The sequence below is a fragment of the Nyctereutes procyonoides genome, unplaced genomic scaffold (genome assembly GCF_905146905.1).
Source record: "Nyctereutes procyonoides isolate TBG_1078 unplaced genomic scaffold, NYPRO_anot_genome, whole genome shotgun sequence".
Lineage (NCBI taxonomy): Eukaryota > Metazoa > Chordata > Mammalia > Carnivora > Canidae > Nyctereutes > Nyctereutes procyonoides.
In genome coordinates, this window is record NW_026575141.1 from 15,807,748 (window position 1) to 15,827,276 (window position 19,529).

Sequence of the window (19,529 nt, forward strand, 5' to 3'; positions counted from 1 at the left end):
AGTAAATACCTATCAGTGGGGTTGCTGGATTGAATTATAAGTGTATATTTAACTCCCAACTCTTTCCAAAACGGTATCCTGTATTGTTTTTGCATTAATGAGATCAATGGTGAAAGTTTCAGTTGTTCATGGCCTCACCAATACTTGGTGGTGTCAAATTTAAGCATTTTAGCCATTCTAGTGATATCTCATTAGAGTTTTAATTTGCAGTCCCCTAATGACTAATGCAGTTATTCATCTTTCCAGGTACTTATTTTATTTATCTTCTTTGGTGAAGATAGATTTATTTATTTATTTATTTATTTATTTATTTATTTATTTATTTATTTATATTTATGTATATTTTTTAATTGGAGTTCAATTTGCCAACATATAGCATAACACCCAGTGCTCATCCCGTCAAGTGTCCCCCCCCTCAGTGCCCGTCACCCAGTCACCCCAACCCCCCGCCCACCTCCCTTTCTTTGGTGAAGTTTTATTTCAAATCTTTTGCTCACATTGGGCTCCCTGCATGGAGCCTGCTTCTCACTCTGCTTGTGTCTCTGCCTCTCTCTTTCTCTGGGTCTTTCATGAATAAATAGGTAAAATCTTCTTAAAAAATTTACTTATTGGGGTCCCTGGGTGGCAAAGCGGTTTAGCGCCTGCCTTTGGCCCAGGGCGTGATCCTGGAGACCCGGGATCGAATCCCACATCGGGCTCCCGGTGTTTGGAGCCTGCTTCTCCGTCTGCCTATGTCTCTGCCTCTCTCTCTCTCTCTCTCTCTCTCTCTCTCTCTGTGTGACTATCATAAATAAATTAAAAAAAAATTACTTTTTTTTTTTTTTGAGAGAGAGAGAGAGAGAGAGAGAGAGAGAGAGAGAGAGAATGAACTGGAGGGAGGAGCAGAGGGAAAGGGAGAAGCAGACTCCCCACTGAGCAGGGAGCAGGATATGAGGCTCAATCCCAGGATTCTGTGATCATGACCTGAGCCGAAGGCACATACTTAACCAACTGAGCCATTCAGGCACCACTAGAAGTTTTAAATTTTGATGAAGTACCATTATCAGTATTTTCTATTTGTATCCTAAGAAATTTTTGCTTAACCCAAAGTCACAAAGATTTTCTCCTATCTTTTCTTCTGCAAGTTTTTTTTGGTTTAGCTTTTATGTTTAGACCCATGATCCATTTTGAATTAATTATTTTTCATAGTGGGAATAAGGGTCAGGATTCATTTTTGTATCCATATGGATAACTAATTTCTTCGGAACTGTTTGTTGAAAAGATTGTACTTTCCCCCATTGAATTCCTCTATTAGTTTGCTAGGGCCACCACAACAAAGTATCACCCATAGGTGGCTTAAGCAACAGAAATTTATTTTCTTACAGTTCTGGAGGCTAGAAGTCTGGAAACAAGGTGTCAGCAGGGCCATGATCCCTGTGAAGGCTCTAGGGAAGAATCCCTCCTCACTCCTTTTAGCTTCTGGTGGCCCCAAGCATTCCTTGACTTGGGACAGTTTAATTCCAATCTCTGCCTCTGTCTTCATATGGCCATCTTTTCTATATCTCTGTGTGCCCCCTCTTCTTTTAAGTATGATTAATTCATTGGATTTAGGGCCCACCCTAATCCAGTATGACTTCACTCATTTTCTGATGCTACTATAATTGGTATTTTAAAATTCTGGTTTGTAATTTTCATTTTAAAGTTAATAGAAATAGGAACACCTGGGTGGCTCAGCAGTTGAGCATCTGACTTTAGCTCAGGGTGTGATCCTGGAGTCCTGGGATCGAGTCCCCCATTGGGCTCCCTGCGAGGAGCCTGCTTCTCCCTCTGTCTGTGTCTCTGCCACTCTCTGTGTCTCTCATGAATAAAAAAATAAAATCTTTAAAAAAAATAAAGTAGATAGAAATATAATTTTAAAAGAAATATTGCCCTTATAATCTTCTGGCCTTGTTAAATTAATTTGCCCTAGTAATTTTAAAAAGGATTTATTTATTTATTATTTATTTTAGAGAGAGACAGCATGTAAGAGAGAGCAGGGGGAGGGGCAGAAAGAGAGGGATAGAGAGAATCCCATGCCTACTCCCCAGAGTGTGGAGCTGCTCTTCGGCTTCATGGCTAAGCTTCTTGAACAAGTTGTCTGCATTCTCTCTCTACTCCTTAACCTCATCTCGGACCACTCTTCCCCCTCAGTCCCTATGCCCGGGGCACATCGGCGTCCCTTCCTCTCCTCTACCTTCAGTACCTCACCTGGCTCCCTGTCTCATCCGTTCTGCCTCATCTCAAAGCTTTTCACAGAGCCTTTTCCGCCTACCATGTCCCAAGTATTTTCTCTCTTATGACCTGTTTATTTTCCTTATGGCACTTATAATGTAATTGTCTTCTGCACATATTTATTTATTGTCTGTCTCCAACTAAAATGTTAGTTCCATGAGAGCAATTGTCTTGTTTATCTTATTCACAGCTGCATCTCTAGAGTCTAGTGGTGCCTGGACCAGAATAAAGGTTCAATAAATGTTGAGTGAATGAGTGAATGAGTTTCCAGGGACCAGAGAGATGACTTAAATCTTTTTCTTTTAAAGGTTTTATTTGAGAGAGAGAGAGAGAGAGAGAGAGAAAGAGAGAGAGAGAGAAAGCACACAAGTAGGGGAAGGGGCAGAGGGAGAGGGAGAAGCAGGCTCCCCTCTGAACAGGGAACCCAACTTGAGGCTTGATCCCAGGATCCTGAGATCATGACCTGAACCCAAGGCAGATGCTTAACTGACTGAACCACCCAGGCACCCTGAGATGACTTAAATGTAACTGATATGTGCAAATGGATATATTCGCAGTACTGTTCCTGGAAGCGCTCTTTCATACACTGAAAAAATGAGGTGGACTGGGGGAGAAATGTCTCTCAATAGGGCATCTGCTAAGTAAATTATAGTACATTCACACAATGGCATACTATACAGCATGGTAACATAAATTTGTATTTATTGAAATGACAAATCATCCAGGATATTATGTAAAGCAACAAATACACAACCTTCAAATCATAACTTATTGAATGGAGTACAGAGTCCACTACTTCTGTGGTATACAATTATATTCATATATTTGACGTGTCTTTGTAAAGCTAGATATGTAGGAATTATTTATCAAAATATTAGCAGTTGGGATGCCTGGGTGACTCAGCGGTTGAGCGTCTACTTTCAGCCCAGGGCGTGATCCTGGAGACCGGGGATCGAGTCCCACATTGGGCTCCCTGCATGGAGCCTGCTTCTCCCTCTGCCTGTGTCCCTGCCTCTTTCTTTCTCTCTGTCTCTCATGAATAAATAAATAAAATCTTCACACACACACAAAAAGTTTTATCTAGGTGGTAGGATTTCAAGTAACACATTTTTTCCTTAGTTGTTGTATTTTTAAAAGTTATTTTATGGTCAGCATGTTAGCATTTCATTTCACCAGTTACATATAAATTTGTCTGGTCACTGGAAACTCATTCACTTATTCATTCAACACTATTGAACTTCTGCTCAGTTTCAGGTACCTCTAGACCCTAGAGCATATAATCATATTTCTTTCTTTCTTTTTTTTTTAAGATTTATTTATTTATTTATTCATGAGGGACACAGAGAGAGAGAGGGAGGCAGAGACACAGGCAGGGGGAGAAGCATGCTCCATGCAGGGAGCCCGACATGGGACTCAATCCTGGGTCTCCAGGATCACACCCTGGGCCGAGGGTGGTGCTAAACCGCTGAGCCACCCCGGCTACCCTTCTTTCTTTTTTTAAAGATTGATTTATTTATTTTAGAGAGATAGAGCAAGAGCATGAGCAGGGGGAGGGGCAGAGGGAGAGGGAGAGCCTCTTCAGCAGATTCCCCACTGGGCACACAGCTCCACATTAACCCCCCCCCCCCACCAGGCTCAAATCATATGATCCTGAGAGCATGTGAGCCGAAACCAAGAGTTGGCTGCTCAACTGACAGCCATCCAGGCACCCCAATCACATTCCTTTCCTATGTGTTGTATGCAACCTTATTTTAGGAGTGTTTGCAGCTGACACCACCATCTACTTCTGACTTGGAGAGAATGACCTGAGGAAATAAGGTATTTTGTATTTGTAGGGCATGTCAGAATATCTGGCACTTGGGGGATGGCTCTTTGAACGTTAATTGCCTCCCTTCTCCTCTTGAGAGTGCCATTTTTGCTGGACCTAAAGCTTAATAACACCGTATCGCAGTGAAATCCAACAGGCAGGAGGGAGGGTCTGTTATCACAAACCATCACTCTTGACACTTCTGCCTCTTTGCGTCAGATACTGTTTGAAAGCTGAGGCTGGTGGATGTTGAGTGAATATGAGTAAACTTGACTCTAGCAGCTTTCTGAATACAGTCATTTTCCACTGAGGAATCCTGCAGATTGCAGGAAGTACAGGATTTAGAATAATGGATCCCATTCTAAGAGCTTATGTCTCCTCTATGCTGATATCGTACTTCTCGAAAATGCTCTGCGGGAGAGTGAATTGTAATTGTCCTGTGGAGTTACTGAAGTCATAAAATGCCTTTGAAGTCATCTATGTTGTTTAAAAAATTCAAATTTTGCATTTTATTCCATAATGTCTTTTTTTTTTTAAGTGTCTTTCTGGGCAGCCTGGGTGGCTCAGGGGTTTAGCGCCACCTTCGGCCCGGGGCGTGATCCTGGAGACCGGGGATCGAGTCCCATGTTGGGTTCCCTACATGGAGCCTGCTTCTCCCTCTGCCTGTGTCTCTGCTTCTCTCTCTCTCTCTCTCCCCCCCTCTCTCTGGGTCTCATGAATAAATAAAATCTAAAAAAATAAAAAGTGTCTTTCTTTAGTGAAAAACATTTTTCTTTTTTATTTTAAGCAAAATTGAGGCTTGAGGAAAGTAGATCTTTTTATCTGTAGCTTTGTACTCTCCCCTGTATATTCCAGGTTTCTGAGAATCCCCATTCGCAAGGTGCAGGCTCCACTGTCAGTTTGTGTCCACACTTCAATAAGGACACCTTTCATTTAGCTTTTCAAAGCCTTGAAATTACAGTGCAGGGCAGTGGCCTCAAGCTATAGTACTGAGAGAGGAGACAGGGAGCTGTATTAGAACTTCGCTACAATTGATAGAAATTTACCTGAGCTACCCAAGTTAAATGGAGGAAAAAAAAATAAAGCTAGAGACAGACTTCATTATATGGGGAGTTTCTGAGCCTGGGGAAGAGGAGTCAGAAGGTTGTCTGGATTCAGTCTCTGCACAGTACCGTTTCTTTCCATGGGTCAGCACCCCATGATCCTCTGTGCACACGGGGAGAAATACAGCTCTCCATACTCTGGATTTACAGGTAGTGCTCACAGACACGTAAGAGATGGATGCAGTCGTCTCTGCATCCCACATTCCACATGTCCCACATTCCATGGGGTACTATGGTTGCATCTTCTGTCAAAACCAGAAAAGGGGACTTTGGAAAACAAATATGACCTCCTAGGGCCCAGCCCTTTTGAGAGTTGTTCCCTAGGGAGCAGGTAAACTGGGCTGACACTTAAAAGGGCAAAAGGCCTTCGGGCTTTTAATGGAATGAAGTTCTAAGTGAGTATAAGCAGAGATAACTAGAGATTAATTGAAGGATCTTTCTGCACGCTGCTTTGAAGTAAATGATCCAGTCAAACCTGATTGTAGATACCCATGGTTTATGCAAATATGTATAGTTATGAGGGACTTCTTAAGCTATAAACTTTTTAATTTCTTAAACAAATTTTTTTGAAGTTTTATTAATCCACTTGCTCTTTTGTCTGAGCCAGCCAGGTGCGCCTACAAACTTTAAATTTCTTGGTAAAGATCATATTCTTGACTTTCTGTATTATCCCTCTTGAATATTTCATGTGAATTTTTAAAATTTAGATGCAATTTAGGGCCTGTTAAACAAAATTAAGGCGAATCCTAATGAGTTCCCAGGGAATTCTGGAGGACTTACTTTATTAAAAAATATCTGATATCAGAGCGCCTGGGTGGCTCAGTAGGTGAAATGACCAACTTTTTTTTTTTAAGATTTTATTTATTTATGAGAGACACACACACACACACACAGAGAGAGAGAGAGAGAGAGAGAGAGAGAGACAGAGACAGAGAGAGACAGAGAGGCAGAGACACAGGCAGAGGGAGAAGCAGGCTCCATTGCAGGGAGCCTGATGTGGGACTTGATCCTGGGTCTCCAGCATCAGGCCCTGGACTGAAGGCAGCGCTAAACCTCTGAGCTACCGGGCTGCCCCGAAATGACCAACTCTTGATTTCAGCTCAGGTCATGAACTCAGGGTCCTAGGATCAAGCCCTGTGTGTTGGGCTGTGCGCTCAGTGGGGAATCTGCTGGAGATTCTCTCTCCCTCTGTCCCTCTCTGCCACCTTGCACATGCTCTCTCTCTCTCTAAAATAAATAAATCTTATAAATGATATCATACACAAAGAGGGGAATGTTCAGATAGCAATACTTTTGATGTGTTGTGTAGTATCTCAGTAGCTGCTTCATCTAGCTCTTTGGATCAGTATGAAAGTGGTTAGACAAGAGCACACATTAATAGAAACTGTCTCCCTTGTTAACACCCTTCAGTAGTCCAAATTCTTTTATATTTTATTATATAAAATATTAAACCCTTCTCAACATTATCTCCAGACTCCTTCACATACCCACCCCCCCTTACTAATTCTCTTCTAACATTAAATCACGGCCTATTAGTGAGAGGGGTTGTGAAATCAGTTTAGTGGGTTGCCACCAGTATTTTCATTCAAAGAGTGTAGGACATGTGGGGCATTCAGTATCATTTTGTGCAATTTCAGTTCTCGGCACATACATGTGTGCATCAGGGTGTGCGCATGCAGGTGTGCACCAGATCATTCGGTAAGGCTGGATTTCTTTCTGGAGGTTATGATCCGGATGTTAATAGCCACTGCCCCAGGGGTGGCCTCACCAATTGTACTGCTTGCTCTGATATAACTGCCTGCCTTTGCACGTGCAAAGTATTTCTGCTTGTATGCCTGGGAGACATTGATTTTTGGTTTTGAGTCCACTCAAGCCTCCCTTCCAGTGTGAATCCTTTGCTCATCACTAGGTTATCTGCAGTTGGTTACACAAACCTTTTCACAGGTCCCCATCTGCAAGCTTTGGAAAGGACTGCCATGCCTTACTTGGTTTTGGGTTGTCAGAGTTTAGCATAGTCAACTATTTCAAGCTTTAACATTTGTTACTGGAGCTTTAAGCTCAATGAACTGCTATTTAGTTTTTAAAAGCATTTGAAACCTGAAAAGTAAAAGTTTAAAACGTATTCTGCTAAAACTCGCTATTTATTTCTAAGTTACTTTACTCACCATAATTATATTCATTTTACATTAGGTAAAAAGAAAAACAGCTGTGATAGCGATAGCGATTCATTTCCAAGAAAGCAGTCCAAGATTGGTGTTTTTATTATTTTTATTTGCTACCAATATTTTTATTGTAAGAAATACAAAAGGTATGACAAATATACAAACCATTGTCATGTTGCTTCAATTTAGCTTGTGCATAAGTGAAAACAATGAACTGGACAGTGACATTTCAACACTAATTCTTAAAAAACAATGAATTCCATTATCCAACAATAAATACCTAAATTTGCATTCTAGCACCCAGTAAGACATCCAGTTTCCAAAGGATTTGTGATCTGCAACCCTCTGAATCGTCTGACATGCTATCTTTGCCACTGCAACAAAGTCAACATTGGTAGTTGTCGCTCTCCCAAGGAGTCCCAGAGTGAGCGTGCTAGAACGGCTGCCCCTGACCTCGGGCAGTTCAGGTCAGAGCATCTTTAACTTGAGCTACTTTTTAAAACAGATTGCTACTGATGGGGGATTTAATGTAAATTTTGGTAGTCCTTGGATTACATATTTTACAAGATACAAATAACCTACTTTTCTAATTTCCTCTTCCGGTGGGAAGAGTCTAGATAAACTGACCTGTATTTTCATCTACCTAAAGGGAAAGAAGCAAGATCATTTAGCTCAGGGTGCTATGAAGGGGGTAACTTTGCAGTTAAGCTTTTTTTTTTTTTTATTCTTTTTCTTCCCCCCGTACAGAGCTTTCTGTACAGCGTGGAGGGATGGTCACTAGAGTGAGAGAGCCCTTCCCATTCTGCTCCTGTCTACACCCACGGCCATTTTTCTTTGGGGGCTAAATGATCTGGCACTTAGGAAGGCCTCTGCTTTCAGAGAGCTGCACTGCACCCCCATTTTTTGGGGGGGGCACAGGGTTTGGCACTCTGTGAGAAAGGATACTCAGATGAACCTGACAAGCTAGGGTGGTAATCTCAAGCTGTGTATGGAGAAAAGAGCAGAAGCAACATCTACTACCAAGCCATCTGCCAACGTTCTTGTAAGACTGTGTTCCAGGCAGTGATTTTCCACACTGCTTCTTTGACCTGCTCAACCCAAAGCACCAAAACAGCATTCTGTAGCAATTCGAGCAAACGGAATGAGAGTAATTTTGCACCTTTAAGGAACATGCACCCTTATATGTCTGTACCCTGATATTAAAATAGCAGAATGAGTTTCAAGTATGAAGAAATACAGTAAAACTATGGCCTGTGGATGGATAGAAAACAGCAGCCTGGAATGTGGTTTTTAGGCTTGTTTAGTTTTTCTCTTTGTACCACAGCCGAAAATTGAATGCTCCGTAGAAAGACATGGTTTTAAAATCAAGATGCACACGAACAGGCTAGAGGGCATTTGTGATTGGTGTTGCGGGCACACTCTGTGCCCAGCCAAAGGTCAAGTAGAAGTGGCGGCCAAGCCTGAGCAGGCACACCTGTGATGCCTACAGCATCTCTCTCACCTGGCCCCAACGGCCAAAGGGCGGCCAGGAGGATAAAGAGCACCACGCAGACGGGCCTGGATGGAGACAGGATACAGAGGATGGGAGGACATTGGTGATCTCGGCTGGTTCACACAGCCTAGATTAGTATCTGACATGCACATGCACAGTCTCTACATCTCCAGAACCGTGATTTCAAACACAGAAACCAACAAGTCAAATGTCCAAGTTACGATTTTTTTTTCTACGTTTAACACATTTTCTATTATAAGAGTAAGTCCCAAAAACAAACGAACGAAAAAGCTTACTGGGTATGACAGCCTTGCTGAAAACCTGGAATAAAGTTTTAACTAAGTCCTATGGGAATGCAGAAACACTATACTAATACATTCTACAGTGAGAACATGCATTTACACATCTCTGACATGAAAATCCCATAAAACCCTCTAGTTCTAATTTGCACTCTATGGGAACCAATATTGTGCTTTTCTTAACACATCCTGTTCTTCTATACCAAACACTTGCCAATTAGCCTTCAGATCAAAACCTAAAATACCAGAAATGCAACAAGCTTCTGAGGTGTTGGGAACTGTTGGTTGTTAAAAGCCATTGTTGAGTACTGTACATGCAATCTTTGTTTTTATTACCAGACTGAATTGCTTCTGTACAAAACTCAGTTGCTTGAAGCACAGAAACTTGAATTTCTCCATCTCACACATTCTGGAAGCCCCAAGGCACAAGCTGACAGTTTGCTTCTACAGAAAACTCTCACCCTGTTCTTGCAACAGTACGACCTGTTCCCACTACTGCACATGACACCTATGAAGGCACGTGATCGCAGGAAGGAAGCTTCTTCTCAAGGCCAGAAAGAGGAGGCACCACCCAGGCACCTGTCTCTGCCTGGCTTCTACTCTGGTGGCCGTCTGGCGGAGTTCCTAAATTAAGGCAGATTCTGATGCTTTTCTATCTGGTTTTAATTTTTTCTGTATTTTCACACTATACTATATGGATACTTGACAAAAGAACTACAAAGTCCTTTGCTTTAATTCCTTTAGGTAATGATAAAACACCTAGACACAAAAATACTACACCTACAGACTTAAATTCTACCCATCATATTAAAATGCATGCAGCTTATCTGGGGGCTTAGTCTAATTTTAATTTACTTAGCTCCATCAAGACCATGATAATAAACACTAAATGCAAATCCTAATGCCATCTCCTTTCAGTTGTACTTTCACAGGACTAGTGTGATTCAGAAATAAATAACATACATGAATAACAATAGAAATAATTTATGCAAGTGTAGAACAACTTGAAATAGAAATTCCCCAACTTGTTAAGTGCTGACTCTAGGGGTAGTTGCTATTCATTCCATGTACTAACTAATATATTTATTACTGGTCATAGTAAAACACATGAATACAAAAGTAAGTGAGGCATTGTAATATTCACGTGTAGCTGTTGCAAACACAGGACCAAAATGAGAAGCTATGTAATGTAGTTGGGGGGCAGTTCAAGAAATGTATTACTGCTGGGATCTATTTTCATTATTCAGAGACTTCGAGGTTAAATTAGGAGTTGCTGGTGATCACAGCAATATTGCTAGCTAATACATATTATTGCATTTCAAAACACCTAAGATTAGAATTTTTCAAGTTAAGGGTACCACGGGTATCTTCAGGACTGTAACCTAAGCATGCCAATGGAATTTGGCCAGAAACCACAGAGCTTTAGAAATTAAATAACTGTGTGTGGCTCTATGCTTGCTCATTAGTGCTACAGTCATAGTTCTTTATAGCAATATGTACAGTTATGTGCCCCCTTAATTAAGGAAACCTATACTTGACAATCCAAACTCCTAAAGTAGAGAAAGGGTTATTTGCTTGATGAAACAATTCACACAAAAGATCCTCTAAACAGGAAAATCTCCTACTCCGGGAGATAATTTGCTTGCATATCTTTAACTATTTGACAAAGAAAAAAAAAAAAAAAAAGAAAAGAAAAGGAAGAAATTAGAAACTAAAGAGGAGCTTTCGCCGAAGCGGAAAATAAATTTCAAAATTTTCAAAACAAAACTTCTCCACACGTATCTTCTGCCATCATATATGTAGAATGATAGAAAATAAAAAAATAAAAAATCTTTCCTGTAATTATACATCTTCTCTTTAAAAAAAAAAAAAAAAAGCTGAGCTTAGAGCTTGAGAGATGCCTGGTAGACGCTTCATACAGAGCAGCATCTCTTTATACCCGAACTTTCAAAGAATTGTGTTGTACTTATTTATGCACAGAAGACACCCGTTTGCTTCTAGGGACGTTTGGCTTCCTAAGAGCGCGGAACAGATGCCTCTGAGACAGCAGCAGGGCTCGGGACCTCGGACAGGTGGGCGGCGGGCGGGCCCCAGGCGGCCCCGCCCCAGGTTTTCAGGCCGGCCCAACGGGCAACCAACGCGAGGTCCGAATTCGGCCTTCCATTTAGGGGCTTGGCTGGAACCTCCTACGGGGGCGGTTTTGGCCGAGGGACGAGGCCGGGCTCCCCGGGCGCCCCCGCCGCCCCTGGAGCGCGCGGTACCTGCAGCAGCAGGACGTGGGGAGACTTGCCTGCCGGCTACTCTGCGGGAAGTGAAGCGGGTGCCGTTGGCTTCTGCCACTCGGGAGGGGTGAGCTGCCTTCGGTGGTGCCGAGCTAAGGAACGGAAAAGTTCTGCGCTGGCCTTCCTCCTCAGTTTCTGTAACACTTAGCAAAGGGACTTCTGAAATTAACTAAAATCATCTCGGGGTCGGGGGGACAGTGAGTCTCTGAGCAGACCTGCGAACTAAAACACAGGTGTATGGAGATAGAGAGAGCTGCCAAAGAACGTCCCAAGTGGAGAAATTAAAGATTTATGCAAATATGCTCCTCCTGGATTATTATGTTCATATGCTGGGAGAGGGTTTTTTTTTTTTTTTAAATTAGAGTTTCTTGTGAATTTACACTTGTGATCACACAGATGTAAAAAAAAAAAAAATATTACCGGGTCTTTTAGAATTTAAGGGCTCTGTTTTTTGGCATGGCAGTTCTTCAGAAAACAATAGTTTTGTCTCCTTAAACACCAATGTTACTTATGCTACTCATCTGATTTTTAAATGAGGATTTACAATTTTAATCAATGTCTAAAGGCCATCATAGGAGGAAATGTGAAAAGAGCAAACAGAGGCATAGGTATTTTGGCTGAGGCCACTTGGAGGAGTTTTTACACTCCTAACAAAACTATCCCAGTCACAGATGCGTGTTGCCTTTTAACGAGTAAGCCTGTCCATCTTTGTAGCTTCTGCACCTGCAACAGTAAGGTAATTAGGGACCTCAAAAAAAAAAATGCTTCTTGAAAAATACCATGCCTTGGCTTGGCTTTCTGTATGCGCTTAAATGATCAAAATGGGTGTATTCTTCACTCTCAAGAAGAACTTACTTGCAGACAATTGTTCAGAACCTAGCTAACAGCTAAAATATTGAGGTTCCAGAATGTTATGAAGATTATTAATCATTCTGACAAACAAGGGCTAAGCAAGAGTAGAATATACAGAAAAATAAAGTTAGAACCAAGTCTTCAGAAGTACCTCTTTAGCCTTGCTCAGATTGTTCCCCTCCCCCCTCCCCCCCAAAAGTGCCACCTTGTGGAGTATAATGGAATAAAACAAGAATGAAACAGTACAGTGAATTTTAAAACGGGCATTTGCAAGAAAAATCATCTCCCTTTCCTACCCTATAACCTTCAAATTACTGTAAAAACATTTATGTAGATGCTTGAAAAAAGCCTGTATTAATTTTCAAGAGGCTTCTGTTTTCCTCTTAAAGGCCAGAGCACCAGTATCAAGGAAACATAAATATGTCAATGGAAGTTCATTCATTTATCTAAACTCCCCGGGAATGCTAAGAAATACAAAACATTTTGAAAAGCTGATTCGTACTTCATTAAAACCAACAGAAACTAATTGAGAAAAAGGAAAACATTGAAAAATCAGACTCCTCCTTTTCCATTTCTGTTGTATACAAACATCAGATGGTAGAAAAGGCCAAAGGAATATGTTGGTTTATTTTCTGAAAAAGTACAAGTTAGAAATGCTTGAGATATAGGTATGTAACACAACTAGGTTGAAAATTGCATTGATAAGTGAAAATGCTATTTTCTTGTGCTTTTGAGGAAAACACCACTATTCAATATCTGGGGGCTTACATTGCTCAACAGGTTTTTGGTAGCCTCAAGAAGTGTTTCCATGGTGGAGAAGGAGCATGTAGCTATGTTTCTAATATCTGAATGTATTGAATGCACATGATTTGGGCTTCACAATTTTCCAAAAAATTCTGGTGGCATAGGAAATATATGCCTTTTAAAAACGCATTATTATTTCTCTTAACAGTGAACATTCTTAGGCTTGCATAATGAGTGTAGCTTCATGTAGCTGCTTCCTCTCATGAAATAAGAAAGGAATACAGATGGTTTAGTGTGCTCAGGCCACCCTTTGAAATGGCAACTGCTTGGAACAGCTTTTCCATTAAACATATTTTTGAATGTACCAATTTCAGTTGCAAGGTGACTTTAATATAGATTCTTACAATATATTTGTTAATAAATATATATCCTTCAAAATATATCTAACTTTGAAACTATCCTTCTTTGAAATACCTTCATTTTTCTCCTGAATTTCCTCTATCCGTTGTCCACTGTTTTAGAACTTTTAAAAGGTTTAGAAATCACACCACATCTTTATTTTTATAAAATACACTGTTTCTATGTGTCACAATGTAAAAATGCATTCTTTTGAATTCTGCCAATACCTAAGGATTTCTAATGTCTCAACATTTTCTTTCCAAGGTAAATATTCTATAGTTTCTGTACCAACATAATTAAGTAATTACAGTGGCTTATTAACTTAATGTTATTCTTTCCTAGACCGAACTATGCAACAAAAGCCTGCTTTTGAAAAATGTGAGACACTCTCTCTTGTACTTATCATAAAAACAGTCCAGTTGTCATTTAAAAGAAGTGATTCTTTGAAGAGAAGAATTTTAATATTTAGTTTGTGCTATTAGGAAGCTTACATGATTTTAATTTTCATAATGGAATGAGGATTGCCATTATTGACTTTAATAGACACCACTTTTTAAGAGAAGCAGCTATAGTTAAAAGCTCAACTTTAATACATAATTTAAAGTTCAAAACGTTTGGTACTATTTAGGTTTTTTTCATTGGGATGGATAGTACCGCATTCTGGAGTCCAATGATAAACCTCCAGTAAAGAGGTACAAATTTTCTTTAAGATATCCCATGTGTTCCAAAATTTTCCTTTTTACTTAAAACAAAGAAGATGAAATTCTATGCTTAGGTAAATACTTTGAGCTATTTTTAGTAACACACGTTGGGCTAAATGAAAAGTGTGCTGTTCTAGTGTGTGATTCCTGAGAGAAAATCATGAGAACACAGAGGGATGAAATGGTTCGGAGCTCCTGTCCAAAACAGGTTCTTTGCTTCTTGGGTTTCTATCTACTTTAAAGGAGAGACAAAGTGGGAGGGGCCAACACACCGGGTTCTTACAAGCTCTTGGAAATTCTGTTTTTAAGGTTATAAAACTGGGGCCTTTTTACCTTTGCCATGATAGCTTATGATGCTGAAATGGACAGGTTTCTCTTTTATTCTTAATAGGGATGGTTAGAACTCTACTCCACACAACAGTTTTCAAAATGCCTGGGCCACCAGAACAGCTATCATATAGAAACTATCAGGCACATTCCAGGACCAGTCCTCAGTAAGAAATGCAAACGTGATTTTCAATCTGACATCATATTTTTACTGCTTATAGCTGCTTCAGTATAATCCTGGGGCAGTATGACTTTTTCAGCTAACCACTGCTTGGCTTTTGGCAAAAATGTTTGAAACCATACGTCACAGAAGAATAAGCTGTATTCAGTAAACTCCTATGCGGCTGTATGCTTCCAAGTGCCCTAATGGCAAGGGTGCTTGTGTGGGATCTGAATTTCAGAACTGGTGAGCCCAGATTTAAAAGAGGGGAATCACTCAACTCCAAGAACCACAGATGGAAGATCTGGGGTCAGACTCCTAAGTTCAGAGAGACCGAGGTGCCCTCCTCCTGCTGCCTCTCCAAGGATAATTTGCCAAGTATCCAATGCTGAAATGTTTGTGCTTTAAGTTTTCTTCATAAACACTACTTAGAAATGAACCTAAAGCATATGCTAGAAATAAAGTGGAGTGTTCCACTTGTTTAAAATTCTCAAGAATGCTGAAAAATTCCAGTTTAGAACAGCTGCATTTTTCTTGAGAGAACTTATGAAAAACTTAAAAAAAGCAAGAATGCAAGTTATGTCCACTCTAACCATGGATACTAACTAAAAAGCACATGATGAATCAGTGCAGTGAGTTTAAAAATTCAATTTCTAGGCCCCAGCAAAAATGTCTTTGTATTTTGACCCCTGATCAAAGTTAAGGCAGTATATTCACTGTTCCAGGGAGACATTGCCCCAAATGCTCTGGATTCATTATATCTCAAGCATTTACAGTGATGACAAAACATAATCAATGTTGTCAACAATGAAGAAAAGCGTTACGCATTCTTATGGCCCATCTTCTCATTCCTATCTGGCTTTAGACAAATCTTCTTGCTCTTCAAGTTACTGGGTTAGAAAAATGTTAAACAATATATATATTAAAAAAAAGAGTAATTCCCAACCCAAAAAGCTTGCAAGTAGAAAAGTCTCCTAATTTTTCTCTTGTTCCAGATGGTAGTATAGAGTATTGAGCTATGAAGGATTCAGTAAGGCTCGACGATATATAAACATCATCTGGAACATTTTCTACTGAGGGAGGCAATGTTCATTCTTTGAAAACCCTAACTCTAAACATGGTCTAACTCTTGCATGCACTGAAAATATGAGTCAGAGAGCAAAGACAGCTAAATTTCCAAAAAGATACTTAATCTCTGTGTCTTTGAGCACTGACCACATATAAGGCAGAGATGACATGGAATATAAAGAACAGTAGAGAAAATGGCAAGAAACAAAAATAAAGCTGTTCACAATGCCCAGGTCAGGCTGGCTCTGCAGAGAGCAGGAGTATGCACAAGGCACTAGAAACAAGCAGAGCCTTGGGATGGAGAAAAGATCATTTTATAGAGTAAAATATATATATTTCTAAAAAATAGTTAAAGATATTCCCCTCTGATTCTTCACTGACAACATATTCTAAGAAATCATAAAACACTAAGTAACAGTTTAAAGTAATCTATGTGCTGGTGATAGAGAAGAACCAGTCCTCTACTCACTGCTTAGGTAACAACAATGAATGCTAGGTAAGAAGATCGCATCAGAGCAAGAACATTCAGGACCCTGTTAGGATCACACAACTGGAGCCATAAGCCACAATCTGACTATTTACAAAAGGTTCATTGAAAGAAAGCAAGAAAGAGATGCATGGGAAAAGTTTAAGCAATCTGTTAATAGTTATTTAATGGTAGTAATGTATATTAGAGGCCCTGGGGGATAGATAAGATGGATACTTTGCAAACAAGGCAGTGCATGGTAGAAAAAGTACAGTGTAATAGAGAAAAGTTAAATGGTATTCCTGTCTCTAGTCAGAACTACTATCCAGATCAGAACAGAAAACAGTTTCTGACAAATTCCTAAAATCAAAACCAAAATAAAGTAACAACAAAACCTAAAAAGGAAATAGATTTTAAATCAGGAAATAAAGGCTTTCTCTAAATTTTTTTTGACAATTTTACCTATTTGAGGTGTACTCCCTAAATCTATAGTAAGTAAGAAAAAGCTTATAGGGTATCTTTTAAAAGACACAATAAAGCATATAATACAGGTTAAAATGGACTTATAAGGAGTAAATTCAGCTTTTTGAAGAGTAAACAGAATGTTATGCTTTAAAAGACATGTCTCTTAAAAGACACTAGCCTTTTTTTTCCTTTTGTTGTGTGTATAAAACTTCATCTAGATAGTGAATCTTTTACTGCTAGCAAATTTACTACTTTTGGCCATAAAAGAGATTCTGAGGACATTGGTTCAACTTTCTAATTCGAGAAGCCCATTCTGGTAAGTCACCTTTAGTCAACAGACACCAGTTATTTATAGGTCACTTTGAGTCTTTAAAATTCAATTATTCTTCTTGTTTATAGAAAGTAACACTTTAAGAGCTCAAGAATCACACACACACACACACACACACACACACACACACAGACACACACACACTCTCGCTCAAAAGTACCGAATCAGGCTCGGGCAGCTGCAGTGAGATTACATCATAACTCAGCTGTGCCTGGATTGCTCACTTCACACTGGCAGCATTCAAGGTTAGAAAAATGAAATGGCAGCACAATTGGTCAGCAGCTTCTCTTCTTCTGGAATTTTTCCAGGTTCTTGAAACAAACAAACAGACAGACAAACAAACAATGAACATAAAGCTGCAATCATTCTTGCATTGATTTCAAAACAGTAAACTAGGCGGTTTCCATGGAGAAGCAGAGCCCGTCCAGAAGATGGCCACTAGAAGGTCCCCAGCCAGTGATCCTCAGCAGCTCTGCCAGGGCTTACTCAAGTGTGGGGGTGGGGGGGAATGGCATCAGCCCCCACGGGTGTTCTTCGGGTGATCAGCTCAAGGTGGCAGTTGGGACCTCAGGCTGTGTTCATCTCTGAGCTGTTCTGGCTGGGCGGCAGATGGGAATCCAAGTTTTCCTTGCACCTCTCCAGGTCATGGAAGTATGGGTGAGACAGGGCACTGTAGGCAGATATTCTTTTGGCTGGATTAAATGTTAAGCACTTCTGTGATAAAGAAAAAAATAATCGATTGACTTAAAACATGTCCATTTAAAGAATGTGTTTACAAGTTATGGATTAATTCACTGTCATGAATTGGGGTTCTACAATGAGAATGAATGTCTACTCAGGAGACACTAGGGGGCGCCTGGGTGGCTCAGTCGGTTGAGTGGCCAACTCTTGGCTTTCAGCTCAGGTCATGATCTGGGTGGTGAGACTGAGCCCCAGCCTGAGGCTTTGTGCTCTGTGGGGAGTCTGCTTGAGAGTCTTTCTCTCCCTCTGCCCCTCCCCTGCTCACCCTGTCTCTCTCTCTCAAATAAATATATGAATCTTCTAAAAAAAAAGGGATGCCTGGGTGGCTCAGAAGTTGAGCATCTGCCTTTGGCTCAGGGCTTGATCCTGGGGGCCTGGGCCTCCCCACAGGGAACTTGCGCCCCGCCCCCTGCCTATGTCTCTGACTCTCTCTCTATCTCTCATGCATAAATTAATAAAATCTTTAAAAAAATCTTTTTTTTTTTTTAGAGATTCTATTTATTTATTTATTTATTTATTTATTTTTTGATTTTTTTTTTTTTGAGATTCTATTTATTTATTCAGGAGACACACACACACACACACACACACACACACACACACAGAGAGAGAGAGAGAGAGACACAGGCAGAGGGAGAAGCAGGCTCCATGCAGGGAGCCCGACATGGGACTCCATCCCGGGTCTCCAGGATCAGGCCCTGGACTGAAGGTGGCGCTAAACCGCTGAGCTACCCGGGCTGCCCTAAAAAAAAATCTTAAAAAAAAAAAAAAAAAAAGGGAAACTAAACAAAATGCAGACAACAGCCATCTTATGTATGTCCTCAATGTATAAACTGCTCTTCAGGAAGAGGCAACAGCTTTCGAGTGGCCTGTGGACTGTTAGCTCCCCGGGCTTTCTATTCAACTCATACTATGTCCTTTAAAATATATATATATATTTTTAAGATTTTATTTATTCATTCATGAGAGACAGAGAGGCAGAGACTTAGCAGAGGGAGAAGCAGGTCCCCCACAAGGAGCCCGACTCGGAACTCGATCCCAGACCCTGGGATCAAGACCTGAGCTGAAGGCAGATGTTCAACCACTGAGCCACCCAGGAGTTGCTAAAAGGTATTGTTATTGTAGCATGTATACAACCTTATTTAGGTAGTGATTTTTCTAATGCTAGCAAACTTTGTGCTATAGTCAGAGATGTCACCTGAACTTTTTATTCTTCCCCAATGTTTACTGGTGAGTTGGGAATGGAAGGGGGTAAAAGGCTCATGACTACGTGATAGAAATAGTTTCTGACATCAGGATTTCTAACATCAAAACCCAAACAAAATAACAACAGAAGAAACAAAAAAAGGAAAAACACTTTATGCCAGGAAATAAAGGTTTTCTCTACTAAGGAGGTGGCAAGTTAAGGGCTAAAACCCAGGTGCTGCAGATCTGGATCTGCCAGCAAGCCATGCACCCTGCCCCCAGGGCTGCACTGTCTGCAGGGAGTGACACCTTCCTCTAGTCAAGTCTTGGTGCTGGTGCCATATGGGCAGCAGCAACGTCCATCAGGTTCAGTTCAGGTACTGAACTCTCCAGCAGGTTGTCGACTCCAGTGCAGGTGGAAGGTGAGAGGGGGTGAAGGTGAACCTCTGGAGCAGCCGTCTCTGCTCCCCAAGTGCCCATTCATCATCAGTTACGCAGAATACTTCCCTAACCCCAGTTCCATTTCCACTCTGCCCCCAGATAATCCTGTTCCTCACATTCGCCTCCTGTCCTTCCACCAACACCTCCACAGTGCCTAGCAGGTGGCAAGGACGAGTGAAGGATGACTAAGACCCCCCCATTGCCCAGGAAGACACAAGTAGCAGAGAAGCTCCTCCAGCCCCTCCATCCTTGTG

The 19,529-nt window shown here is 40.8% G+C and overlaps 1 protein-coding gene across 4 annotated transcripts in view; it reads right to left on the reverse strand.

The window, feature by feature from the left end:
* Positions 1-7,403: 7,403 nt before the first annotated feature.
* CDK6 (cyclin dependent kinase 6) overlaps positions 7,404-19,529 on the reverse strand; it is a 247,730-nt gene continuing 235,604 nt past the window's right edge. For all 4 annotated transcript variants that reach the window (XM_055307291.1, XM_055307293.1, XM_055307292.1 and 1 more), the window contains exon 8: positions 7,404-17,622. In XM_055307291.1, the coding sequence (XP_055163266.1) occupies positions 17,476-17,622 (147 nt within the window). In that variant the 3' untranslated portion in view covers positions 7,404-17,475. The remainder of the gene's footprint in view (positions 17,623-19,529) is intronic.